Consider the following 12,267-nt stretch of genomic DNA (forward strand, 5'->3'; position numbering starts at 1 on the left):
GCTACAGGTAATTAAAACAGGCAAAAACAAAGAACCCCTGGAGTATTATTCATGTGGTCAAACTATAAACTGAAAAAAATCAACACAACACTAATACTTGCATCAGTTTATAATATAACATTAATTGCATGTTTCTGTAGTATTATGTATTCGGCATTCTTACATAAATAAACACATGCAGTACCACAGTTTGGCCAGCCAGTGGAAGTAATTACTATACTAATCCGCAAATAAATGACAGAAGAAGAAAACAGTTTTTTTTATGCCACGCTACGCCACCATGCATGTAAAACTCAGAAACTGGAAGTGAAGACACTTTACTTAATACTTTTCTCAGCTACAAACATCAGCAAAACTACAGAAGTGGCTATACAGTATCTTCCTAAAAATGTGAGGCGAATATGACGTGCCGCTAAAGACCTGTGGAGGGCAGCAATACGCCTACTGGAAGAAAAAAAATAGAAGAAGACGACGCTCCTTCTGATTGGATGAACATACCGGAAGTGTGGTGACAACCTCATATAGTGGTTTTGGGTGGGAAAAAGAATTGGACATTATACGTGCAATATAAAAACTATATTTATAATCCGCAGTAATTACTGCGATAGAAGAAGGAGTAAGCAGATGTTTACCAAGCGAATAGTGGTTTTAGAATTTACGTCACTTGGGAGTATTTTGGTTTATTAGCTAAAAAGTAAACTCTCCTTGTTGTTTTGCTAGCATGCTAGCTCACTAGCCGATCCATTTGTTGCAGTCCAAATACTATTTTCATGACAAATACTATTTTCATGCCGGCGAGTCACGCTAACTTTTCAACTTGAAGAAAAACAGGCTTCATAACTACACACACGCACGGGCTAATTAAAAGGCGTCAAAAATGCCCGAAATCAAAGTGCAGCACGTGGTGTCGTGCAGCAGCGAGGACAATGTAAGTTAAGAAGACGTCCACTGATGGAGGGGAAAACAAAACAGATTTCAAATGTTTGCTGTGTGTCCTCCTTGCAGACGCACAAAGCAGACAACTTGCTAAGCTCCGACACCTACAGGAAGTGGAAAGCGGCCAGAGCCGGAGAGAAGCAAACTTCAGTCATCCTGCAGGTGCACACACACACGCACACACCTATCTTCTCACTAACATTGGGAGCTATTTGCACAATTCTCCTGTTTGCAGCAACATACACAACGTGTTAAGGTGCACTTTAGCATCGACATGTTTCTATGGATTCATTCCAGAACAAGATTTTGACTCTCTGTTAGGGCTGGTCGATATGGCCTTTTATTATTAATTGATTGATTGAGACTTTTATTAGTAGGTTGCACAGTGAAGTACATATTCCGTACAATTGACCACTAAATGGTAACACCCGAATAAGTTTTTCAACTTGTTTAAGTCGGGGTCCACTTAAATTGATTTATGATACAGATATATACTATCAGATATATACTATCATCATAATACAGTCATCACACAAGATAATCACATTGAATTATTGACATTAATTACAATCCGGGGTGTGGAGGAGGGGGGAGGGGTTAGGTTTGGTTGTTATCATCAGTCATCAACAATTGAGAACAGAGAAATGGATATTGGAACAGTGTAGGTCTGACTTGGTAGGATATGTACAGCAAGTAGTGGACATAGAGAGAGATCAGAAGGCATAAGAAAAAGTATCTACATTTGATTGTTTACATTTGATTATTAACAATCCGGGGAGGGTGTTAGTTTAGGGTTGTAGCTGCCTGGAGGTGTACTTTTATTGCGATTTTGAAGGAGGATAGAGTATATTATTATACTATTAATATATTAAAATATATATAGTATTAATATATGAATATCTCGATATTTTTAGGCCATGTCACGATACACGATATATATCTCAATTAGAGCTGCAACAACTAATCGATTAAATCGATTATTAAAATAGTTGCCGATTAATTTAGTCATCGATTCGTTGGATCTATGCTATGCGCAGTTTATTTTTTGTTTTTTATTTTTATAAAAATTTAAAAAAAAAATTATTTTTAATTTTTTAATAAACCTTTATTTATAACCTGCAACATTTACAAACAGCTGAGAAACAATAATCAAAATAAGTATGGTGCCAGTATGCTGTTTTTTGTCAATAAAATACTGGATAGGATAGAAATGTAGTTTGTCTCTTTTATCTGATAAATAATCGACAGATTAATCGATTATCAAATTAATCGTTAGTTGCAGCCCTAATCTCGATATATTGCCTTAGCCTTGAATGAATACTTGATGCATATAATCACAGCAGTATGATGATTCTATGTGTCTACATTAAAACATTCTTGTTTATACTGCATTAATATATGCTCATTTTAAACTTTCATGCAGAGAGGGAAATCACAACTCAGTCAGTTTACTAAAACTGTTTATATTAAACAGTTATTAAGCCGTGGCAAACATTCATGTAATTTCAAAACAGAACGTGCAAAATTGTCAGAGACATTTTAAAACAAGTTATAAGTGCACTTTTGTGCATGATGTCACCAAGATGACTTATCAAAACAACACTAAATTAAAGTGCACTTTTTGTACAGAACGCCACTACAATAGTTTAAAACAAATAAAGTGCACTTCTGTGTATGATGTCACACAAGATATTTCAATAACATTCAAATAAAAATGAGCTGCATAATAGGAAATCAAATAGTGTATGTCCTTCGCTATGTGGTAGGTTCCTGCGGACGTTATCTCCTTCTGTTGTTGACTATTTTTCTCATACGATGTTGATCTGGAAATAGTTGCCTCTGCATTTTGTTAGTGTGGCACCGAACGGATATGTTGACATGCGGAGTTTCAAGCACTCTTCATTCTCTAGCAGGTGACTTTTCAAATGATGCTACATATTAGCAGTAATGCTACTTTTTGTAGCAACGCTTTTGCCCCACACTTGACAAATTACGGTTGTCTGTTCGACATATTCCCGCTTGAAGCCAAACCACTGCCAGACGATGGACCCCCTGCTGTTTTTCTTGGGAATTAATTATTCCTTCATTTGTTACCAGATTCGCACCTTCTTTCTCTCGTATTACCACTCGCACCACAGCTAACGTTACCCATGCCACTACCTCTCTGCTCCGTGAGGGCGTATACGTATGTGACGTATGTAAGAAGGTGCGCTTGTTTTATGTCTCTGTGAGAAGGAGAGACAAGAAAGAGTGAGAAACGCCTGTAGTGTAATGCCCGCAGCTAAAAGCAACTGCTTGAGAACGTATACCGGTACTCGAATATCACGATATAGTCATTTTCTATATCGCACAGAGACAAACCTGCGATATATCGAGTATATTCGATATATCGCCCAGCCCTACAACAGTATGTTAGGATCAACGCGATCTATTTCGTAACATACGGCAAGCACGAGGTGGCTAACAGTGCAGTTAATGTAAGTACATTATTGCGCCCATAAAACCCTCTAAAAAACATCCCAAAACGCCAACAATACTCAATTTACCTGAATATTAACAATGTATTATCAACATTGTTATTATAAGCGATAAGTCAGACAAACTACTTTTATAGCGGCACCGTGATCACAGAGAGCTAACTAGCTTAATGCTGCTATATTGACATATTGAGCTGCTGACTTGGTGAAAGAGTGAATTTTGCCTATCACTTACAATAATGATGTGCAAATCAACACTGAAATATCGATACTGCCGATACCAGATCTTTATGCTGTAATGTCGATTGTCTATTTTAAAATATCGATACTTTTGTTACTTTAGTTCAAGAGTGTCCAAACTGAACTCACATCGAATACACAATCTTCACAGCCTGCGTTCAATTCGATGAGGTGACAAAAACATTTAAGCTAGTACTGATGTTATTTAAACACTGATACAGTTAGCAGTTAAATAAAGGAGTGAACATCAAAGTAAGGACTTTATAAACAAGTTGTGACAACGTTCACGACACATTGCCTGTTGCATGATTTCTCACCTCATTAACGCTCAGTCACAGCAGCTGATGAACGCGGCATTGAGAAAATTAAAACAACATTAAATAGTGTTCTCCTTCCCTTTATACTTTTAGTTTGGGGACAAGTGCGTCTGTCTCCAATATTGTCCACACCTGTCTCCGTTTAAACACAGCAGTGCGCTCTATATATATGTGTATGTATATACAGGTATATATATATATATATATATATATATATATATATATATATATATATATATATATATATATATATATATATATATATATATATATATATATATATATATATATATATATATATACACTACCGTTCAAAAGTTTGGGGTCACATTGAAATGTCCTTATTTTTGAAGGAAAAGCACTGTACTTTTCAATGAAGATAACTTTAAATTAGTCTTAACTTTAAAGAAATACACTCTATACATTGCTAATGTGGTAAATGACTATTCTAGCTGCAAATGTCTGTTTTTTGGTGCAATATCTACATAGGTGTATAGAGGCCCATTTCCAGCAACTATCACTCCAGTGTTCCAATGGTACAATGTGTTTGCTCATTGGCTCAGAAGGCTAATTGATGATTAGAAAACCCTTGTGCAATCATGTTCACACATCTGAAAACAGTTTAGCTCGTTACAGAAGCTACAAAACTGACCTTCCTTTGAGCAGATTGAGTTTCTGGAGCATCACATTTGTGGGGTCAGTTAAACGCTCAAAATGGCCAGAAAAAGAGAACTTTCATCTGAAACTCGACAGTCTATTCTTGAAATGAAGGCTATTCCACAAAATTGCTTGGGTGACCCCAAACTTTTGTACGGTAGTGTGTATACCTGTGTGTGTATATATATATATATATATATATATATATATATATATATATATATACATATACAGTGTTGGCGCTAGGAATTTTCAAAATGGGGTCCCAGGGACCCCATCAAGTCATTAAAATGGGGTCCCAAAGTAAATTTTTGGGGTCCCACTTTTTTAAAGATTAAAGTACCAATGATTGTCACACACACACTAGATGTGGTGAAATTTGTCCTCTGCATTTGACCCATCCCCTTGGGGAGCAGTGGGCAGCAGCGGCGCCGCGCCCGGGAATTATTTTGGTGATTTAACCCCCAACTCCAACCCTTGATGCTGAGTGCCAAGCAGGGAGGGAAACGGGTCCCATTTTTATAGTCTTTGGTATTGTAACCGTTTTGAAAACAAATGATAAGTTAAAGTTAAAGTACCAATGATTGTCACACACACACTAGGTGTGGTGAAATTTGTCCTCTGAATTTGACCCATCCTCTTGTTCACCCCCTGGGGGGGTGAGGGGAGCAGTGGGCAGCAGCTGCGGCCGCGCCCAGGAATCATTTTGGTGATTAAACCCCCAATTCCAACACTTGATGCTGAGTGCCAAGCAGGGAGGTAATGGGTCCCATTTTTACAGTCTTTGGTATGACTCGGCCGGGGTTTGAACTCACAACCTACCGTTCTCAGGGCGGGCACTCTAACCACTAGGCCACTGAGTAGGTATGTGTGATAATGCATACATACACTACCGTTCAAAAGTTTGGGGTCACCCAAACAATTTTGTGGAATAGCCTTCATTTCTAAGAACAAGAATAGACTGTCGAGTTTCAGATGAAAGTTCTCTTTTTCTGGCCATTTTGAGCGTTTAATTGACCCCACAAATGTGATGCTCCAGAAACTCAATCTGCTCAAAGGAAGGTCAGTTTTGTAGCTTCTGTAACGAGCTAAACTTTTTTCAGATGTGTGAACATGATTGCACAAGGGTTTTCTAATCATCAATTAGCCTTCTGAGCCAATGAGCAAACACATTGTACCATTAGAACACTGGAGTGATAGATGCTGGAAATGGGCCTCTATACACCTATGTAGATATTGCACCAAAAACCAGACATTTGCAGCTAGAATAGTCATTTACCACATTAGCAATGTATAGAGTGTATTTCTTTAAAGTTAAGACTAGTTTAAAGTTATCTTCATTGAAAAGTACAGTGCTTTTCCTTCAAAAATAAGGACATTTCAATGTGACCCCAAACTTTTGAACGGTAGTGTACATGTATGCATTATCCTGTTATATCTCACATTCTATATTGTGTTTTGGAAAATGGTTCTCATAAATGTTACTTAATTCATTACAAAAATAATACAAAAGAAAACAAATTTTTATGCATATGTAAATGTATTCAGTTCTAAACATTCATTCACTTTCTTCTTTCCTTTATGGATGTAAACTTTACCGCTGCCGGTAGTTTTTTCTATATTTGTATTCAATAAGTTGTAGGTGTATTTATTTCAGTATAAAGGTGTAAAAGGTTTTTTTCTTTGGTCATGAAATGAAGATAATTGTGTACCAAGGCATACATACATTATTTATTTAATGCTTAAATCTCTAGAGTCTAAGTCAACTTCAAATCTATCCGTCTTTTCTAAGTTTTTTGTTGTTGTTGTTGTTTTTTTGTTTGTGTATTTTCTTCCGTTTTTGTTAATGCAAAATCTTTCACAAGGAATATTTTTCAAAGTGGAGTATTTGATGTGAAGTAATCGGAGCCTTGGATAGGTCAATAATTCATAAAAACATTGGTTTTGATTCAATATTATGTTTTGAGCAATGACAGTTTAAAAAAAAAAAAAAAAAGAGCTTTGTTTTATTAGTCAACATTGCAACTTTTTCTAAATTACATTTCACCTGTAAGCTTTTTTATTGCACTTTTGTTATGTTTTTGTTTATTTTAATAGTCTTTTTAGAATGTGCCGTGGGCCTTTAAAACATTAGCTGCGGTTCGCAAATGGCCTCCGGGCCACACTTTTGACACCCCTGCTATAGATAATAAAAAACTAAATCTGATAAGTCTATCGATAAAAAGCAGAGCCTGACGACGCGTGTTTATCATAACGCACAATCAGCATCTCTGCTTCAGTAAACAATGGCGGTGATGACGTCACTGTCAGCGATGCGAGCGACACTTGCTAACTTGTCAGCCACTTCTCCAATAAACTCCTTTTGAACACTCCTCACATATTAACACTTCAAAAGGCACATATTCGCCCCGTTTGTTGACCTACAAAGTATGTTTTTGGGGTGGTCGGGTGCTGGTTAGCTTGAAGCTAACAGCTAGCCTGTATCCATCCTTGAAGGATGTCGCTTCAGCGGGATATAAAAGTGAAGTTTCCATGAACTCACAAAGACTAAAACAACTAATTTACTGGAGACATGGCTCAGGATGAAGTTAAAAAGGTTGACTTTACACTCACCTTAGTGTTTACCATGAATCTTTTTTTTTGACAGCCCCTCGCGGTAAAGTTGTCCGAGTGCAAACTGAGGCAGTATTTGTCATTGATAAAACGTTCGGCGAATCAACATTTACGACCAATAAAAACGCAATGAACAGGGACGGAAATTTGATCCGGCAAATATAAACAAAACACAGACGGAAAGCGATAATCGATCAAATAAAAAAAAAACAAGCAAACCGGCCAGTAAAGAAAAATAAAAAAATCTGTGCGGGCTTCTGGAATTGCGTAAAAATACACAAAAAGTTCGTTAACGCCAACACTGTATATTTATTAGGGGTGTGGGAAAAAATCTATTCGAATCGCGATTCTCACGTTGTGCAATTCAGAATCGATTCTCATTTTTAAAAAATCTATTTTTTTTTTTAAAATTTATTTACTTTTAATAATTTTTTTTAAATTTTTTTTTTTTTAAATTAATCAATCCAACAAAACAATACACAGCAATACCATAACAATGCAATCCAATTCCAAAACCAAACCCGACCCAGCAACACTCAGAACTGCAATGAACAGAGCAATTGAGAGGAGACACAAACACGACACAGAACAAACCAAAAGTAGTGAAACAAAAATGAATATTATCAACAGACATTTATAAAAAAAAATAAAAAAAAAGAACAATAGTGTCACAGTGGCTTACACTTGCATCACATCTCATAAGCTTGACAACACACTGTGTCCAATATTTTCACAAAGATAAAATAAGTCATATTTTTGGTTAATTTAATAGTTAAAACAAATTTACATTATTGAAATCAGTTGATAAAACAATGTCCTTTACAATTATAAAAGCTTTTTACAAAAATCTACTACTCTGCTTGTATGTCAGCAGACTGGGGTAGATCCTGCTGAAATCCTATGTATTGAATCAATAGAGCAGTGGTTCTCAACCTTTTTTCAGTGATGTACCCCCTGTGAATTTTTTTTTAATTCAAGTACCCCCTAATCAGAGCAAAGCATTTTTGGTTGAAAAAAAGAGATAAAGAAGTAAAATACAGCACTGTGTCATCAGTTTCTGATTTATTAAATTGTATAACAGTGCAAAATATTGCTCATTTGTAGTGGTCTTTCTTGAACTATTTGGAAAAAAAGATATAAAAATAACTAAAAACTTGTTGAAAAATAAACAAGTGATTTGATTATAAATAAAGATTTCTACACATAGAAGTAATCATCAACTTAAAGTGCCCTCTTTGGGGATTGTAATAGAAATCCATCTGGATTCATGAACTTAATTCTAAACATTTCTTCACAAAAAAATAAATATTTACATCAATATTTATGGAACATGTCCACAAAAAGTCTAGCTGTCAACACTGAATATTGCATTGTTGCATTTCTTTTCACAGTTCTTTTTGACAGACATTTTAGTGAGGGTCAAACCATCATGGCATGGGGGAAACTCAGGCTTTATGGTTATGAATGGAATAGCCTACTTGATTTGATGTTCAGTTTATGAACTTACATTCATATTTTGTTGAAGTATTATTCAATAAATATATTTATAAAATATTTTTGAATTGTTGCTATTTTTAGAATATTTAAAAAAAATCTCACGTACCCCTTGGCATAGCTTCAAGTACCCCCAGGGGTACGCGTACCCCCATTTGAGAACCACTGCAATAGAGAATTTTTTTATGAATCGGAAAAAAAATATCGTTTTTGAATCGAGAATCGTGTTGAATTGAAAAAAAATCGATTTTGAATCGAATCGTGACCCCAAGAATCGATATTGAATCGAATCGTGGGACACCCAAAGATTCACAGCCCTAATATTCATAATATAATGTCTGAACCCCAATCATTGTGCTCTGTCTTAAGTTGGAGAAGGAGGAACAGGTGCACAGCATCGACATCGGGAATGAAGGCTCGGCTTTCGTTGAGGTGCTGGTGGGAAATTCCTCCTCCGTCCGAGAGCAGGACTATGAGGTAAAAAGCCTAACCGCATCACTGCTGCTCTAATGGTTCTCACGGGTCGTTTCTCCCCCCCCCTCATAAAACCTCGGCGTCCATCTTTCAGGTGTTGCTGGTCACGTCGTCCTTCATGTCGCCAACAGAGAGCCGTAACGGCACCAACATGAACAGGGTGCGCTTCTTTGGGCCCAGCCAGCTGCAGAAGAGCACGGCACAGGAGAAGTGGGACCGGGTGAAGATTGTCTGCAGCCAGCCTTACAGTAAAGTAAGAAGATGATCGCCTGGAGTCTGTGTGTGGCTCACAACACATATATTTACCATGCATACAGTTGGGCTATGATGGGGCGTCTGAAGTGCGCCCCGCGGTCCAGTTTGTTTTTTATTGGCAAAAATACAGTGAGTTCATTAATGAGATATGACATTACATTAGTTTTTAGTGGATGTTATTGTTAATTTAGCTGAGCAGATAATGGCTTTTAGTATCCTTAATGTACAAATTGTATCCAAGATAAATCTGTAAAACAATCTATGCAAACTTTTCACCAGAGAACCACCATTAAATGTTAGGTAATGCACCTTTAAACTTTTAGGTATGTGGCCCTTGCTGGAAAAGTTTGGACACCCCTGACATAAGTCACGTTGGCAATTCTGTGACTTATTTACTGTGTAATGTATTAATTTCTCTCCTGCAACAATGTGTTCTTATAGAGAAGGCATGTTTAGTGTTTGGAATGAAATACAAGATGTGTCTGTCTTAGAACATCGCGTATGGACTGGCCTTCGTGACGTTCCATTCACCTCCAGACAAAAACGACCCTCCAGTGACGTCCCCGGTAAGAAAGTCAATTTTTACACGGACATGATTAGTACCAAAAGTAAACACTTGTTTTTTGTCTCTCTGTGTGTCTGACTAGAAACTGACCAAGCTGGGTCAGTTTCGGGTAAAAGAAGACGCTCCCCCATCAGGCTCCAACCTTCAGCCCGGCAGTTTGTTTTTCAGCCGAGACAACGCGGCCAAGTCCAGCGCGTCCCCTAAAGGCAAACATTCACATTCACTAGCTGCTGACTCCACTTTGAAAATGAACAAAACCATTGGGACGCTGATTAGCTTTTCATTAAATCCGCTTCCAAAGCAGACGAGAAGGCGGATATGACTTCATTGTGATTTTTCTGGAAAGTAATCGTGCGTTCTCCTCTTCGTTTTTGTGTGCGCTTCCCCTACAGCGTCCCCTCAGAGTAACAAGTTGAGCTACGCCACCGCCACCCTGCAGGCCTCCGGGCCCGCCTCCTCGTCATCAGGCCACGCCTCGTCCTCCAGCTCTGCCTCGCCACAGGTAAGCAACGTCAGCAACCCCTGACCAATCGCGACAGAGTAGGCATGGTCGGAGGGTAAGAGGCTGCAAATACCTAGCACAATGGTTCTCTAACGTTTTCCACCAACTATCGCCTCAGAAAACACTCGGCTCTTCAAGTATCACCATTAACATTAAAATACAGTAGCATAGTAAGCTTAAGTATTCAATAAAACAAAGCAGAGGTTTTATTTAACAAGTATACATAATATTTTGGCCACTGTAACATTACACACAGTTTGAAGAGTAACACCGTGTTGGAATATTCAATTAAGTGATTCTTTGGCGTACCACTAGTGACAGAGCCGTGTATAAAGAGGGTATGGACACCTCGGTTCCAGACAATCCCTGACAGTGCATCCGTACAGTATTTACAGCGCTCCACTTTTTCCACATTTTGTTATATTACAGCCTCATTCCAAAGTGGATTAAATTAATTTTTCTCCTCATGATACCCTATAATGAAAGTTTTTTTTTCTTATTTTTTTTTGCAAATGTATTAAAACTAAAAACTGAAATGTACATAAGTATTCAGACCCTTTGCTCAATACTTTGTTGATGCACCTTTGGCAGCAATTACAGCCTCAAGTCTTTTTGAACACCTATCTTTGGGCAGTTTGGCCCATTCCTCTTTGCAGCACGTCTCTAGCTTCATCAGGTTGGATGGGAAGCCTTGGTTTTCATCCAGGGTGTCTCTGTACATTGCTGTTATTTAACTTTAGCATAGCCATTAGAGACGTAATATTTGTGCAAATATTACAGCAGACATCATGTCAGTATGACGCTATATGGGCTAGTCCTCATGGGAAAACACTATCGCTTTGGCTCACTAGCGCCGCCAAAATCAACCAAAACGGAAAGTTATTTTAAGTGGGGCTTGAAGAATGAAGAATCCATACGAGTGGGAAGGCTATGGACGGCCAGAAAACTGAACGGTACTGCATTTCCGGTTGAAAACACAGTGATTAAACTCGTCCAAAAGATGGCGCAATAGCACTAACAGTAAAACACATTCTCAGGTTTGTTTGTTTTTTCTTTTGAAAACTATTTTTATTATTGCCACCAGTCAAGAAAAATCCATAAATTAGCCGCTCCGTCCTATAAGCCGCCAATTTCAAAGTGTAGTAAAAAATTTGTGGCTTATAGCTCGTAATTTACGGTAATATTTACGTACTTTGCTACTTTCAAGCAAACAGCATTGCATTAATTTCAGACGCATCACAACGTTCGCTTTTCCCTTCGACAATAACAACACTACTAATCATGGCAGATTCATGAGAGGCAACAAACATGATAAAATAATCACTTACTGTACAATTTATGCTCTCACTGGGATATAGACTGATGGGATGTTTATATCTTCCCGTTTAGATGAAAAATTAATCATAATCATCACGAAGGGTTTAAAAAAAGTGCCGCAAACGAGCGTCTTTTCGTGTCTTTCTCATCATCTCCGGGTCTAAATTGGATGTCAGAGTTGACCAAATTGTGGGTTTATGTCTACAACCTTCTACTATTCAGGTGAGAGGCATGATTTATAATCTAGAATTAACTTTTGCTCACTCAGAGGCGATGCAGCAGCTCATTATGTCAATATAGCAGCACAAGCTAGTTAGCTCTCTGTGATCAATGCGCTGTCAAAAGTAGTTCCTCGACATTAGCGCTTATAATAATATCGCTAATACTTTAATTAAAAAGTTAATATTCAGGTTGACAAGA

General features: G+C 37.5%; 1 protein-coding gene across 2 annotated transcripts in view; it reads left to right on the plus strand.

Moving 5' to 3' along the window:
* The first annotated feature begins 331 nt into the window (after window positions 1-331).
* The window catches only part of xrcc1 (X-ray repair complementing defective repair in Chinese hamster cells 1), a 59,714-nt gene continuing 47,778 nt past the window's right edge, over window positions 332-12,267 (plus strand). Inside the window, exons 1-7 of one of the 2 annotated variants that reach the window (XM_062029847.1) lie at window positions 332-928; window positions 1,006-1,098; window positions 9,104-9,211; window positions 9,303-9,461; window positions 9,955-10,029; window positions 10,111-10,234; window positions 10,421-10,530. In XM_062029847.1, the coding sequence (XP_061885831.1) occupies window positions 878-928; window positions 1,006-1,098; window positions 9,104-9,211; window positions 9,303-9,461; window positions 9,955-10,029; window positions 10,111-10,234; window positions 10,421-10,530 (720 nt within the window). In that variant the 5' untranslated portion in view covers window positions 332-877. The remainder of the gene's footprint in view (window positions 929-1,005; window positions 1,099-9,103; window positions 9,212-9,302; window positions 9,462-9,954; window positions 10,030-10,110; window positions 10,235-10,420; window positions 10,531-12,267) is intronic. The other variant, XM_062029846.1, reaches the window with a different exon arrangement.

The sequence above is a fragment of the Entelurus aequoreus genome, linkage group LG20 (genome assembly GCF_033978785.1).
Source record: "Entelurus aequoreus isolate RoL-2023_Sb linkage group LG20, RoL_Eaeq_v1.1, whole genome shotgun sequence".
NCBI lineage: Eukaryota > Metazoa > Chordata > Actinopteri > Syngnathiformes > Syngnathidae > Entelurus > Entelurus aequoreus.